The sequence below is a fragment of the Eretmochelys imbricata genome, chromosome 9 (genome assembly GCF_965152235.1).
Source record: "Eretmochelys imbricata isolate rEreImb1 chromosome 9, rEreImb1.hap1, whole genome shotgun sequence".
NCBI classification, from domain to species: Eukaryota; Metazoa; Chordata; order Testudines; family Cheloniidae; genus Eretmochelys; species Eretmochelys imbricata.
Genome location: NC_135580.1, coordinates 28,354,911 through 28,370,423, shown reverse-complemented (window position 1 = coordinate 28,370,423; position 15,513 = coordinate 28,354,911). Strand labels below are relative to the sequence as shown.

Below are 15,513 nucleotides of genomic sequence, written 5' to 3'. Positions count from 1 at the left end.
AACCAATTTATTTGAGCATAAGTTTTCTTAGCTCAAGAAAGCTTATGCTCAAATAAATTGGTTAGTCTCTAAGGTGCCACTACTACTCCTTTTCTTTTTTCAAAATAAGAAATGCTTATTAGCTTGACCATCCTAAGCCGTTTACTGGGGATTCCTGACTGCAGCTGGCTAGGGCCATCACAAACTGATTAATGACATGTTTTCTTTACAACAACAGCTAAGAATTATTTTCCAGTGTGGGCACGGACAGAGTGTTACAAAAATGACCATCCAGAACTGAACAAGATATTTTCCAATAATTGGACTCCAAATAACTGACGGTCTAGTCTGCGCTGGTAGAACATTAACAGAGGCTATTGGTCGTCATGGTAAAAAAAGAGGTTGGTCTGACTGTAATCTCATTTATGGGGGTTCAGAAAATTGACATCATGGCAGTGAGAGCTTATAAATAACTGGAGCACTGGCTTGCTAACAGACTGCAACCTCTCCGAGGGAAACATTCTATAGGCTGAATTCCCCAAGGGCAAAACAGAATTGGATTTTGTAAATTACGCTGAGACACTCCTGTTTAAAACACTGACAAGAATAAGGGGTTTTCATTTTTCTTTAGTTTAGTTTGTAATTTTGTTTAGAAAGCATGTGTTCCGGTGGTTGTGCCAAGTGCCTGGGAATCACCCTCATTCCTCTGGCTGTGCTATGTACTCTAGCTAACATCTTGCTATTTTTCCCTGGAGGAGAAGTCACCAGCAGTAATGAACACATCACAGACGAAGTCTGGTACTTTGGAGGGATCTTGGGATCCGGTGTACTGGTAAGTAGACAAATCCTGAAATTTTCACTTTTATTTTCTAAAGTAAAAGGTTAGGGTTTTACTGTAATTCCCCTGCACTTCAAATACAGTAAAACCAACATTGCAAATGACTCTTGATTGTGCACTTTGTTTAATAAGTAAATAGGCAATTTAAAACTTGTTTTGAATGAGTAATGAAAATTTCAATTTAGTGATAAAAAACAAAAGTCACTGGACTAATAGATTAAAACATAAGGTTAACTCAGAATGGTCCAACCTAATTGAACTGTATTTTTTATTGTTGGTAGATGATCTTTCCTTCCTTGGTATTTTTGGGCCTTAAGAATAATGATTGTTGTGGATGCTGTGGTAATGAAAGCTGTGGAAAGAGATTTGCGGTAAGTGGAAAAGAAGGGTGTGGCCAAAAAAAAAAAAAGCCAAATGGTTACAAACAATAACATTTATATCATGTCTGTCCATGTATATTTATGATGTTCTAGAGTGTGACTATGTAGTGCATGTGTTTGTTGTCCATAGCACAAAGTGCAAAATCCTGGTATCCCTTTGTGCCTTAAGTCAAGGATTAATGATGTGCCAAGATGTTGTTCTACCAGGACCCCTTGATAGTAGCAAGACCACTTTTATCGTGCTGCCTTGTTGGCATGCCAATGCGATACAGCTGTAGCTCTGACATGGCTTGTTAAAAGTGGGTGCCAATAAAACAAATTTCTTAAAGACCCACATTTTGCTTTTCTCAGATGATAGGACAGTTATTTTTTTCCTTTTTTGACAGATGTCTCTTGCTCCATTACAGTCACAGTATAGCTTTACTGTGGCCCCTACACATGTGTAATGTGGATCTTCTGAAAAATATTACAGCCATTTCCATAGTATAGTTATTTCTTCCTTTTGTCAGATCCACGTCACACCATAAGAAAGACCCTCACCACCCAACAATATTAAACAAAGGGTTGAAAAGGGTGGTGGTATGGAGCGTATGATAGCAAAATAATAGGTTAAAGTAACAGTGTGTTGAAAGCAGTGTTGTTGTAGCCATATTGGTCCCATGATATTAGAAAGACAAGGTGGGTGAGGTTATATCTTTTATTGGACCAACTTCTGTTGGTGTGAGACACAAGCCTTTGAGCTACACACAGCTCTTCTTCAGGTCTCAAAGAGGAAGAAGAGTGCAAGAAGAAGAGCTCTGTGTAAGCTCAAAAGCTTGCCTCTCTCACCAACAGATGTTGGTCTAATAAAAGATATTATCTCATCCACCTTGTCTCTCGGTGTGTTGAAAGGCAGCTGACAGGGAGCAGGTAGGGCATATACAGTGGTTGCTTCGAAATAAGATACAGCATAAATTGTGTACCTCAAATTGAAGTTTAAAAGTCGACTCCGTATCAGTGCCAGTTACAGGGCATGATACAGAAGCACTCTGTAGGACTGCATTTTCTTTTGTAATAGGTCTCCAATCTTTTAAGTATTATGACTTTTAAGGTGGGTGAAAAATTGTATTTCAAATGGAGGCAGGCCCAAACAACCCCCCTTCATCTCCCCCAGCATGAAAATCCCTACACTGCACCACTGCCACATTCTGGGGAGCTGAGATGTAGAGTCCAGTTCAAACTTTTTCTATAATGGGCTAAATTAAAAAAAATATGGATCCAAACACCCTAAAGACATTGAGGAATTTTGGCTCTGGAGCCGAATGTGGAGCTGAACTTTTTGGCTTAGGCTCATTTCTAATTTCAGATGCTACTTCCTCCATTTTACACAGTGGAGGGGTGGAGTTGCTAGCACAGGAGATGGTGTAGCTGCCTCCATCTACTCTATGCCCATGGAAAATACCTCTACTTAGGGACAGCAGACTTAGCGGGCTGGAGAATTTGGTCCAGAATCTTTGTGGAAGAATGCACTTCTCATACTCAGTAGACTAGAATGGGCCAGATTCTGATCTCAGTAGCATAGTGTAAATCCAGAATAACTCCACCAAAGTAACAATTACTCCAGATCTGAATACCTTCCACTAGTGCATTAAGTGACGTGACTACACATCTCTCACACGTTGTTTGTTCTCTCATCCTCTCCCCAGGACCTGGATTCTGCATCAAGAATCACTAGCACAATCCCCCCACGTCTGTGCAAAGTTGTGGTGATTTAACTAGGGCTCTGCATAGCTGCAGAGGGCTGCAGTAGTGGATCCCAGTGTAGGTTTAGGGTCCAAGTCAAACTTTTCTTCTTTATTGCTGAATTAACACTGGAGGGAGTTAGTTAAGCTTAGAAGCCACATATTCCGTCCCACGAGAATCTTGTTGCCAATTTTCTGTCACAACAATTTATTATTCTAAATCAGTTCAGCTGTTGGAGACCTTTAATATCTACCACATATTTTGAACGGTTAAATACATTTAATGCTTTGCAGACAGATTCTACCATCATTTCACCTAGGCAACTCAATTGAATTTAGCTGGATTGTATAACTGAGAACAGAATTTTTCCTTTCATGTTAATTTGAACACCAGGCTTATGTTATGGAATTAATATTGTCTTGGAATGATTTAAAGATTTGATTACGTGAAGGTAACAAAATGTTTTCGAAGTCCAAGCAAAGGCTTTGGTTTCTAAGTGATTTTTTTTTTAAATAATCATGAAGAATGCCAGAACGACGTTCTTTGAAAACAAAGTCTTCATTTAGCCACAGAACAGATCCAGCATGTGTAGTAGAAGCACAGGCTTCAGTATAGTTTTCCCACCTATGTACTTCAACTCTGTCCTAAAAGGGCCTTAACCCTTTGGTATGATATAATGTAGTCCATACCTCATGTCCACTCAGTCCTTTGCCTCTCGACTGAAAGTGCCATCTCTGCATTAGTGCCAGCTGTGATGTTGGTTATGATGAGGACAAATACACAACAGGAAGAAAAGAATGTGAAAAGGGAGGGGAAATTTACAGAGGCAGAATATAATCAACCATGCCGAAATTTGATCAGGATGCCAAAATTAACAATTCTGCTCTTGTGAAATGTGCCAAGGCATCTTCACAAAGGGTTGGGACTTCAATTTTGGCCATGATCTCATCTGACAGACCCTTCAGTGTGGCACAGTGTCCCCGAACACCAGACAGGGTTAGTACTGATTGAGGGAAGTGTGTCATCTACTGAATCACCACTACCACTTCCTGTAGTCTCAAGGTGTTCCTTTGAGGTCTCCTATGCAAACACCACTCCAGTCTGACTTGGTTTAAGCTTCTAAGGACCAATGGGAATTGCAGGCACATAGTGGAATGCCTGCAGACATATAATGTACATTAGAGTCTAGTTACATAATGCATTTATCTTATAAGACTGTTCAGGAGTTAGGGTTGAGACTGTACTACACATTCACTTAAGCGGGCTACATTTAACTGTTTGTAAGAGGTCAAAAATAACTTCATCTTTTTCTGTGTCTATCAGATGTTTACTTCTATAATATTTGCGGCTGTTGGACTTCTGGGAGCCGGATACTGCTTTATTGTGTCAGCAGTTGCTCTAAATAGAGGCCCTAAGTGTAACAGTGACAATAATTGGACCTATCCATTTGAGAATGGGTAAGATACTGCACTGCATCATGCATGGGTTAGCTAGAAAAGATGTGATATAGCCACTCACTGAAGCGGTACTGCACTAAGGAAGTTTGTGATGTCATTTCTAGACTTAATTCTGTTGTGTAAATAGGGAATTGCACACAATCACATTACTGAGACTGCAGTGTGGCTGCCTGCTGGATGAAGCACATTAGTGTTGCTGTGGACTGTTACATGGCTACACAATATTCTAGAATAAGAATACCATCCCCAGCTGAAACTAGAGGTTTCAAAGAGCCCCAATTAAGATAAATTTACCACTTGTCAGTTTATTCCTTAGATTTTTAAAGCAGTATGGGGGGATAGACTAGAGACATATGAATGAGTGTCTTTAGTGGGAATCTCAGATCTGAAACTGAGGCTATTAATATTTAAGAGTTAGTCTTTATGTAATTTTATTTTGGTTATGGAAATTGGAGGGAGTTGTCCACACTATGCAGCTGAAACTTCTTTGGTATCATGCATTTGTGTCACTTGTTCAGATCCCTGGATTCCCTGGCAGGAGTTTAAGTCAGCAAAGTTCAAACTGGAAATAAGATGCACATTTTTAATCATGAGGGCTGTTAACCATTGGAACAGATATCCAAGGGATGTTGTAAATTCTCTGTTACTTGGAATCTTTAAACCAAGGCTGGAGCTCTTTCTGAATGATGTGTTGTAGTTCAGCTGAAGGATGTTGGTCAAGGTGAAGGAACCACTGGATGAAATCTATGCAGGAGGTCAGATTAGATCATCATAAACATCTCTTCTGGTCTTAATACTGTTACTCTCTGAATTAACAGAGCATTAGGAGTATCCAGAGGCAATATTAAAAAAACAACAACCAGAACTGGGTTTTGAAATAACCTTCACATTTTGATTGAAATTGGCAAAGCCCAGAAAATGGCAATGAGGTCTGCCATTCCTTCTCTCATTCTACGGTGGCTCAGGGCTGGCTTTTAGAACAGCAAGGGACGTGTTTGTGCTGCTGTGTTATCTAGGCATGAGATGAAATACAGGTGACTTGTCAGCATTTGATAGTTGGTTAGAAATGTTATTTCCCTTTTCTCATTGTAGTAGAATTTCCTTTGTTTTGTTTTAATAACAATGTAAAACCATAACAATTAAGAAAAATATTTGAGTCTGAAAATTTACCATTGTTTCCCTGATCGCAACTCCCACTGAAGATAATTTAACATTTTGTAGCACCAAAGTCAATGAGAGTTGCATCCTCTAATCCAAGGTCAGACTTTGGTGCTTAAAGCATTAAAATCTGCCTAATCTATCCCTGAGATGAAATGAGAGCAATCGATGTACACTAAGGATGAATTTATCTCCCTGTGTTCTAAATGCAACCCTATGATTAATGATACGATTCTGTCATGGAAGTCATGGATTCTGTGACTTTCTGGGACCTCTGTGACTTCTTCTAGGGCAGGACTGTGGAGTAGCTGTCAGCCCCAGAGCTGCAAGAATAGGGGCCAGCCCTGGAGCAGCAGCCACAAGAACAGCTGGCCAGCGGCCAGCCCTAGAGCCACAGAGCAGTGGCCACCGGAACAGCAGCCTTGGTCAGCCCTGGTGCCACCAGAGCAGTGGCCATCGTGGCCAGCCCCAGGCCCACGGGAACAGCAGCTTCCAGAACAGCTGACCAGCCCCAGGGCCACCGAACAGCTGACCAGTGGCCCACTGCCAAAGCAGTCTGCTGGAGCAGTGGTTGGGGCTGGATTAGCCCCTCCTGGGCTGGAGCAGCAGTGGTCAGCCCTGACGCAGGATCAGTGGCAGGGCTGGAGAAGCTGTAAGCCCCACAATGCTCTGTTTGTCCCCCCTCCCCAAGATATGTTTAGTAAAAGTCATGGACAGCTTGTGGGCTTCCATGAATTTTTGTTTATTGCCTGCTGTGACAGGTTCCCCCTGGGTTGCTACCTGGAACTGGGGTACCACTGGGCCCTCTGATCCACCAGCCTGGGTTCCCTCTCACACTGTGACAAGCTATAAAGTCCTCCAAGCTTGCACTTTGACCAGCATTAACACAGGTAGGGACACACCCAGCTGCAGTTACACACAGGCTCTCTAACCCCCAGCCTACAACCCCAGAGCAGTACCGTCCTGCCCTGGTCAAATCTGGCCAGTATATGGGTTTAATATCCGGTTCACCTCTCCCTCAGTATGAAGAGAATCATGCACACTTGTGGTAACCAAGCTGAGATTTTCCCCAGAAACCTTAGTCAAATGCACACTGGTTTAGATTAAAACATAAAATAAGTTTATTAACTACAAAAGATAGATAGATTTTAAGTGATTATAAGTGATAGTAATCTGCTTTGATCTGTTTGCTTAGTAAATAAAAACGCAAACTGAGCTTAACATACTAGATAGGTAGGATATGAATTAGCAAATTCTCACCCTGAGCGACAAACAGGCTGGCAGATTCTTAAGGCACTAGCTTTGAAGCTTGGGTTTCCCAGGTGTGCATACACAGCCGCACATTCCATCCCAGTTCAGTCTTTGTTCCTCAGGTGTTTCCAGGTGTGTTGTTGTAGGGAGAGTGAGGTACCATCATGATATCATTTCCCCCTTTTATATCTTCTTTCCACTTGCTGGAAAGCTCTTTTGCTGTGACCTGGGTCAAACAGTTCCCATTGTGTAGTGCTATCTCTGAGAGGTTTCTATGGTACATAGTTCCTGGGGTAATCCTTGTGCTTGTGTGCATTTCCTCAATAAGCCATTAACATTGTTTGGCCTTTTTACTTTTGCACCTGAAAGGCTGCTTGTGGGTGTTTTCAACCTCACAACATGTTTCAGTAACTCATACATAGCCAAACTTCATCACTACACATATGATGATAACACATACAATCCGAGATATTAATGTCTAGCAGATCAAGACTTTTAGAATGATACCTCACAAGGCATACTTTGTACAAAACACATCCTAATTATATAACAGTGGTTATAAGGGGGTATAAGTGAATAAGGGGGTACCAGGGTGTCACCCCTGCGACCTGTCCCAGACTTTTACTAAAAATACCCATGACAGAATCTTAACTTTATCTATGATACGCGTATGCATATTAGATGTACTGAATTTACCACTAGATGTCAGGGTTGCTCTATACAACTGCATAACTGGAACTGTGTTTAGTAAGAAAAAAACACTTCACTTTCAAAGAAAGAAGAATACAAGCTTGGGTGACCACAGAACAGGCAGATCTTTGGCGTTGATCTTATTTGATGGTCCTTCTCATCTTCTTCCTTGCTTTAATCCCATTAGCTGTAGTTCACCCTACAAGTCCTCTCCCTCCAAAGTGCTCTGTTCGATGCCATATCCTCAATCACACCACATGCTAATATGTCTTCTTTTATGACATCCCACCACTTCTTAGGTCAGTGTCTGTCTGTTTCAGTCAGTCTTGACCTGTTGGGCCCTCTTACCCACATTGTTGTCAGGACTGTGCTTTACATGACCCAAGCCATCTGAGCCTGCACTCCCTCATTTTTTCATCTAGGGGTGTTACTTTGACTTTGTCTCTAACATACACATTCCTCACGTGTTTTTTTCTGTCTTACACCACTCATCCATCTCAACATTTGCATTTCTGTGGAACAGATCATTTGCTTATGTATCTTCTTTGTCCAGTACCCACCACCATACATTCAAACTGGATGGACTGCCATTTTCTAGACTTTCCCTTTTACTCTTCCTGGTATCCTCCTGTCACATACTACACCACTTATCTCTCTCCATCTGAGCCAGGCGCTTATTATTCTATCTCTCATTTCAGCCTCCATTTCCCCATTTATCTGGATTCTGGAACCCAGACACTTGAAACTTTGCATTTTTGGTATTGTCTGCCCAGCCAGTTTCAAGGATAATGCTTCAGTGCTCACATTACTGAAATTACATGCTATATGTTCTGTTTTTTCTCTTTAGTTATTTTGATCCCTTATCTCTCCAACACATCTCCCTGTTTATTATCTAGACCATGTTTCTACTCACTGCATAGAACAATATCTACAGTGCACAACATGCTCCAAGGTTTCTTCATTTGTGAGTTTGTTGTGAGGGTATCCAGGATGAGGCTAAGCAAGAAAGGGATCAGTGCTGATCCCTGATGTACTCCCACCTTTATCGATAGCTCATTCGTTTCACCACTAGAAGTTTTAACTATTAATGTTGCATCTACATACTTGGCTTGAACAAGCTTCATATGAAGTTCTGGTATATCTTATCTGACGGTTCCTTCCTGACAGAATAAAATGAAGTATTTAATTGCCTTCAGAACATATTTATTCTTTCTTTACCTGCTCTTTGTTCGTGCTGTAGTCAGATAGAGGATGTCAATGTTTATAAATGCAATTATTTGAAATCAAAACTCTTTCATTATTCCACAAGCAGAAATACAAAGTGCCATTAATAGTGATATGGAAATTATTTTAGAGTCAAGTGGATACAGTGACTCACTTTTCAGATTACAATAACAACAAATTAGTAGCTACACTAGTACTGCATTACTGATTTACATTGACTTCTATTGTCTTTCTCATTTGCTTTTTTTCTTTTTACACAGGAATTATCTAGGCAACACGACCATGTGGACCTTCTGCACATCACCTGAAAACATAGTTCCCTGGAATTTGACCCTCTTCTCCTTGCTGCTGATAATGAGTGGAATTCAAATAGTGCTTTGTGCCATTCAGGTTGTCAATGGACTCATTGGAACAATCTGTGGGGACTGCAGCTGTTGTGGATGCTGTGGGGTAAGCAAATTTGTGTCTTCTGCGTGTGATTACATTACTCAATAATGGATGTAAATATTCTTACATTAAGCTATTACATGGGGCAATTGCAAAACTCCCGAGTGTGTTATGGAGAAAGGACTTCAATGTTGTTTTAAGTGACATACTGTGGAAGATTTAAAAGATACTGGGCCAGACTCTCAGCACTGCAAAGTTCCCTTTGCAGTGCTCTGGTGGCTTAAGGGGGACTTAAAACTGCCCTAAGTGGGCACCCGTGGATTTCCGGGGCATAGGGGAATCCTTAAATGGCAGAAAGCTGGTGGAGCCAGCTCTGCATCACCCCCTACTAGCCCTCATAAGGTACAAGGCATGTCAGAAGCATGGGTCATGGGTAAGGGGTAAAGCCCAAGGCCACAGCACTCTGGTGAACTCTACCAGCACAACAGTTCTAAGGTGGATTTTGCAAGTTGGTGCAACTTAGACCAGCCCTGAATCAGCCCCACACAGCCTTGGGATAACTTGTACTAGAATAATTCCAGTTCAAAACCCCTAAAGCATTTTCTCTTGCTGAAAACAGAATCTGAGTCTCTGACAAATTACAGAGATTGAAACAGCACACATTTATTGAACTGATTCCTGCAGGGCTTGCAAAATAATAAAATCCATTAAAACTCACATGAATATTAACCAATATAAATGATCTTTGTATTTTTTTCCTTCTAGGGAAACGGAGCTATTTAAAGAGAACGAGGACTGCAGAAATCTCTTCATGTGAGAAGAATCCCTTTAGAGGCACTTCTTTTGTATGTTACTTTGGTGAGCCATGTTCATCTGCACACTCTCTGACTAAGAAGGTCTAGAATGAAGGGCATTTCACGCTATTGTTATGAAGCCCTGACTGCCCTTTGCATGCCATTTAAATCCCACGTCCTAGAATGAATTAAGCCCAGCTATTCCATTTATATTTATTTTTGTAAAACAGCTTCCATTTGAAAAGAGCCTCTTCAGAGTGGACGTTCATCATCGCTTATGAATTAGCTCTCTGATTGGGGACTGATGAATGCTGCTAATACAAGTTCAGTTGTAATTTAATTGTATCTGTTTCTTTTTGACACTTATGAAATGAAAATGCAACAAATCTGTAACTTTCTTTTGAACTCTAGAATAAAGTTTTATTTGTTTCTACATAGAAAAGTGAAGATTTCTATGCTCCGGACGTGAGATCATTAAAATGCTCTTTGTAAAAAGACTTTGTGGTGTTAATGATTTTCATCTGAAGTCTAATGGGATTTTCCTTTTCATTGGCTGTGATTGACACATGGCATCTATCCTGCACAACATGATTATTGTGCATATAAATACAAGGGTAAAAGCGATGAGCACACTGGGCAGTGTGGAATGCAATCCTGCAGGAATGAGTGTGTTGTTACTAAGCCCCCAAGTTATTCCTGACTCATATCAGGAATTAAGCCAAAAAGGGAAATACATGGCAATTAATTATGATGATGATCTTGCTTATTCCAACATTGTCTTAGAGTCACCCACTATCTGTCTTATTCCAGTCACGGGGTATGTCTACACTGCAGTCAGAGATGTAACCACAGACACACCTGAGCTAGTTTTGATCTAGCTAGCTTGAATAACAATAGCAGGGAATCTGTGGCAGCACCTGCCAGTGCAGCTTGTACAGCCCCTACTGCCTGGCCTCATTTCTATTCATTTCTGTTATTCAAGCTAGCTAGATCAATGCTAGCTCAGGTACGTCTACACCCATGCTGCTGTCACACCTCTAATTGCATGGCAGGCATAGTCTATCAACTAATGAAGTCAGCACACGGGACTGGAGACTTACTGCTTACTGTGAAAACTTGTTCTTTTTTCTACTTGCAAAAGGCAAAATTGATAGCTACAAAGATAGTGACAACTCCATATGCTAGTCATAGGAGACCAGTACTGCCCTCAGATGCAATTCCCACAGAAGTCAATTGGCCAAATCCTGCAGTACTTGTTCAGTCAGAACTTCCACTGAAATCAAGAAACCAAGCCGTACAGACCTTTCTCAGTCAAAACTCCTGATACAGTCAATGGGAAGTTGATCTGAACAAGGACAATAGGATGTGGCCAGTAGGAGTTATGCGTGTGTATCTCGGCTTGAAATGTTTGCAGAAGGAACTATAATACTCTGCATAACCAGTAACTTCATTTCACTAGAAGGAAAGGGTTTTGGTTTCCCCCCCCGTCAAAGGTATGGGAGAAGAAAAGATCCTACCTTGTCAGCTACTTCTCAATGAGGAGTATTCTTCTTCATAGGCTAGGTCTACACTATAACCTTACATTGGTCTAACTACATCGCCCAGGGGTGAGAAAAATCCACACCCTGAGCCATGCTGTTATACCAACCTAACCCCTGCGTAGACTGTGCTAGGTTGAAGGGAGAGCTTCTCCTTTCAACGTAGCTACCGCCTCTCAGAGAGGGGGATTACCTTTGCCCATGAGAGAAGCTGTCCCATCAGCATAGGAACATCTTCACTGAAGTGCTACAGCTGAAGCATTTTAAGTACACACCTGCCCAAAGTCTCTTCTGTTCCCTTCAGAGCCCCTCCTCCACCACCCAGCCCTTTCAGCCCATTCAAGTCCCACTTGTCCTTTGCTCCCACACCTGCACACTTCCCTACGCACCGTGTGCTTCTCTCACTTCCTGATGTTCCCCTTTGTCAGCAAATAGCTAAATACTTGTTGTAAGCCGGAGCCCCATGGCTGACATGAAGGAATTTAGCATCTCTGTGCTTCAGTGATGGGCACAGTAGGAACAGCCAGCTACTAAGGGAAACATTGGTAAGGTGCCTAAATGACTTAGGTGCCTGAGTCCCATTTTCTGAAGCACCGTAGGCCCAGCCCCTCAGAGGTATTGAGGCTCCTGCTAACCTCACTGAAATCACTGGCAATCATTGGAAGCTAGGAGCCTCAATGCCTCTGAGAAGCTGGACTTTAGGAAACTGGGTGGCTGGCCCTTCAAGGGGAATGGGGCCCAGCCTCCCTTGCAGCACTGCCAATGTCAGTGACTCGGGCCCTAGCAAAGGGAAAGCCCAGGGCCCCACAAAACCATAATCTGTCTCTGATAATACTGCACCTGTGGCTGATCAGCTACCTCCCAGCTGAGACTAATCAGAGCAATAGAAAAGTCTGCAGGTGGCTCAATTGGGGTGGAGAATTGTTGGGCCCATGTTAGTGCCTATAGCAGGCTCTGGAGCAGGGTGAGTCTCAGGCAAGTAGCTGGTGGGAACCTGTAAGGAATAGAGAAGACCCTGCAGAAGATCCCAGGTCCAGGGAAAAGACTGGCTTTATATGTGGAATTTATGTTAAACTGTTTCATTGTAAAGAATTGGCCTGAGAAAGAGGCCCTGAACCAGACTTTGGGTGTGGTGCCTTCCTGGCCTGGGAAATAAGACAACAGCCCCATTCAGTTTCAATGCAATTTAGGCCCCCTAAGTGACTTTTGAAAAATGAGGCATGTCACTTAAGCACTCCCAAAAACTTTACCCAGTGAGATTATGGTTGACTGTGTTTGTGGTCAGGTGTAGGGTGGACTATCAGCCCCTATTCTAACGTGTGTGTAGAGGTAAATGTTTTCAGTCCTATGGGAACTTTGATTGTTGTATATCTCAGTAGCAACCTGACCAGTTGGTCATGGACTCTGTGAGAGAGCTCATCTACTGGAGTTCTTTCCTGGGCCAAAATGATAGTGGACAAAATGAAGGCCTAAAGAATTGTGACGGAGGAGACATTGGGGGGCAATGACTTACTATAGAAAGCTAAGTGGTACTGCATAGTGATGGTTTTAACAACTACTGTAACAGCCATACAATTGCCAGAGGTAAAACTCACAAATAAACTAATGTAACCCTGCTATGAACAAAGTTCTTTAGGAGATAAGATCTTTATTTTAAAGGAACATTGCAATGTTGGACTAGTGGTAGAAAGGCACGGTGTTCCAGAGCCTCCTACCTCTTCCCCAGGGGCCTGGTGCCCTTCCGACCAACCCCCCAGAAAATCTCTGATAGGAGAAGTTGACCTTAAAAACACCAGGACCTTAAAACACATTGACCTTAAAAACACCAGGAAAGGAGAGAGACTCAACAGCCGCCAGGCTACCTTCAAAGACATGGGACGGAAAGGAGGGGGTTCTGTGGCTTTGGGGCCTTTAAATGCCTATCAGCAGGGGTGAAAGTGAGCCAGTACGGTACCGGTAAAAAACAGGTACTGGCTGTACGCAGCCCACATTACCGTGTGAGAGCAGGTCCAACCCTTAGGGTATGTTTACACTATAATAAAAGACCTGGGGCACAGCCACTGCTAGCCCCAGTCAGCTGACTCAAGCTTGCAAATTGCAGTGTAGACATTTGGGCTGGGGCTGGAGTCCGGGCTCTGAGACATTCCCCCTGGAAACCCCTCACAGGGGGAAGGTTTTAGAGCTGGGGTGGGCAAACTTTTTGGCCCAAGGGCCACATCAGGGTTGTGAAACTGTATGGAGGGCCGGGTAGGGAAGGCTGTGCCTCCCCAAACAGCCTGGCTTCCGCCCCCTCCCACTTCCTGCCCCCTGACTGCCCCCCTCAAAACTCCCGACCCCTCCAATCCCCTCTGCTCCTTATCCCCTGACTGCCCCATCCTGGGACCCCCGCATCCCAACCGCGCCCCCCCCCGGACCACACCCCCATCCAACCCCCTCTGTTCCGTGTCCCCTGACCGCCCCGACCCCATCCACATCCCTGCCCCCAGACAGGCCCCCTGGGACTCCCACCCCCTATCCAACCCCCCTGCTCCCTGTCCCCTGACTGCCCCGACCCTATCCCCACACCCCTCCGCCCCCACAACAGGTCCCTTGGGACTCCCTCGCCTATCCAACTGCCCCTGTTCCCCATTCCCTGACTACCCCCCGGGACTCCCTGCCCCTTATCCAACCCCTCCGCCCCCTTACCATGCCGCTCTGAGAGGCAGGAGCTCACAGACGTGCAGCCTGGCCGGAGCCAGTCACTCTGCCCAATGCGCTGGCAGTGTAGCAAGGTGAGGCTGTGGGGGAGGGGGACAGCAGGGGAGGGACCAGGGCTAACCTCCCCGGCCGGGAGCTCAAGGGCCAGGCAGGACGGTCCCATGAGCCGGATATGGCCCGTAGGCCATAGTTTGCCCACCTCTGTTTTAGAGCCTGGACTCCAGCTTCAACCTGAACAACTATGCTGAAATTTTATCACCACCACACCCTCTGAGCCCCGAAGAACCCTTCAGCTGACTCAGGCTCTGAGACTCAGTGCCATGGTTTTTTTACTGCAGTATAGCCATACCCGTAGTCTCTATTGTACTAGACGAATGCGCTTTTGCAGAGTTACAGTCAGCGATATCAGTTATGTAATAACAATAGCTAGATTACTTTACCTATTCCTCCTTACTTAACGAACAATACAAAGTAGACTATATCTAGATTTGGATGACTTCCAGTGATCAGGTCTAATTGTACTGACATTCTATTGGTTAGTTCTGATTACCATTTTTTCCATCCCCTCTTAGAATATACTAACATGTTCTGTAATGACAGTGAATCGTGATGAGTCATCAGCATTGTTCTCACAAAACTCTGCACTTGCTGCTTGAACCATCCACTAAGCAGAAACAGAGTCTCAAAACTCAGTTGTCTATTCATTTATTTTAGATTTAGATGGAATTTCACTTGAGTTTGGGGTTAGCATACAATTATCATTGGGCTTGCTCAGTAGCAAATGCTATAGTTAAGGCTGAAAAAACAGTTTATCTTGTGAACACACGGGTTGTAATTTTCCTTGTCTTGTTCATCACAAGGTGAGCTGGATTTTTTGGGGGTGGGGGGTGGGGGGTGGGGGTTGGACAGGGAGAGAAGGGGAGGAAAGATGGAGTCAGCAATTTGAGTGAGAGAACATGGGGGAAAGTGATTCTGCTCTCCAAATTGAAGATAGTGACTATCTTTTTCACCTCCCGTTTTTTTCCTTATCAGTATAATAGCAACATTGATGTAGCTGGAAGCCTGGGATCCAACTTTGCTCCAGCACTGCAATAATGAACTGTGTATATAAATCCACATAGGAACCAATTTTGTCTTCACTTCCATGGGAGCAGCTCAACAGGACTTTGATGGGAGGTTCATGTAACTAGGAACAGAACCAGGCTCCTTCTGCATACAGAATATTACAGAATATAGGTAAATATGCCCTGCCGCCCCAGCCATGCTGGAAGACTGATAATTAGTGCCTAACCTTGTTCTGAGAAGCAAATTTGTTTATTCAGGAATATTAATCAAGGGTTTTTTTTAGCAAAAACCTCAAATGTGTGTTTTCTCAACAAGGTCTTTCAGCTGAGTCTT

The 15,513-nt window shown here is 43.3% G+C and overlaps 1 protein-coding gene across 1 annotated transcript; it reads left to right on the top strand.

Moving 5' to 3' along the window:
- The first annotated feature begins 637 nt into the window (after positions 1-637).
- TM4SF4 (transmembrane 4 L six family member 4) lies at positions 638-9,869 on the top strand. Its single transcript, XM_077826539.1, has 5 exons — positions 638-811; positions 1,099-1,188; positions 4,243-4,376; positions 8,960-9,149; positions 9,852-9,869. The coding sequence occupies exons 1-5, from the start codon at positions 638-640 to the stop codon at positions 9,867-9,869; spliced, it is 606 nt and encodes a 201-aa protein (XP_077682665.1).
- The last annotated feature ends 5,644 nt before the right edge of the window (positions 9,870-15,513 follow it).

Bases quoted from the DNA above. Each gene is read 5' to 3' on its own strand.
- TM4SF4 (XM_077826539.1), top strand. From the start codon at position 638: ATGTGTTCCGGTGGTTGTGCCAAGTGCCTGGGAATCACCCTCATTCCT. The intron at 812-1,098 runs GTAAGTAGACAA...TATTGTTGGTAG, and splicing joins TCTTGGGATCCGGTGTACTG to ATGATCTTTCCTTCCTTGGT. The intron at 4,377-8,959 runs GTAAGATACTGC...CTTTTTACACAG, and splicing joins ACCTATCCATTTGAGAATGG to GAATTATCTAGGCAACACGA.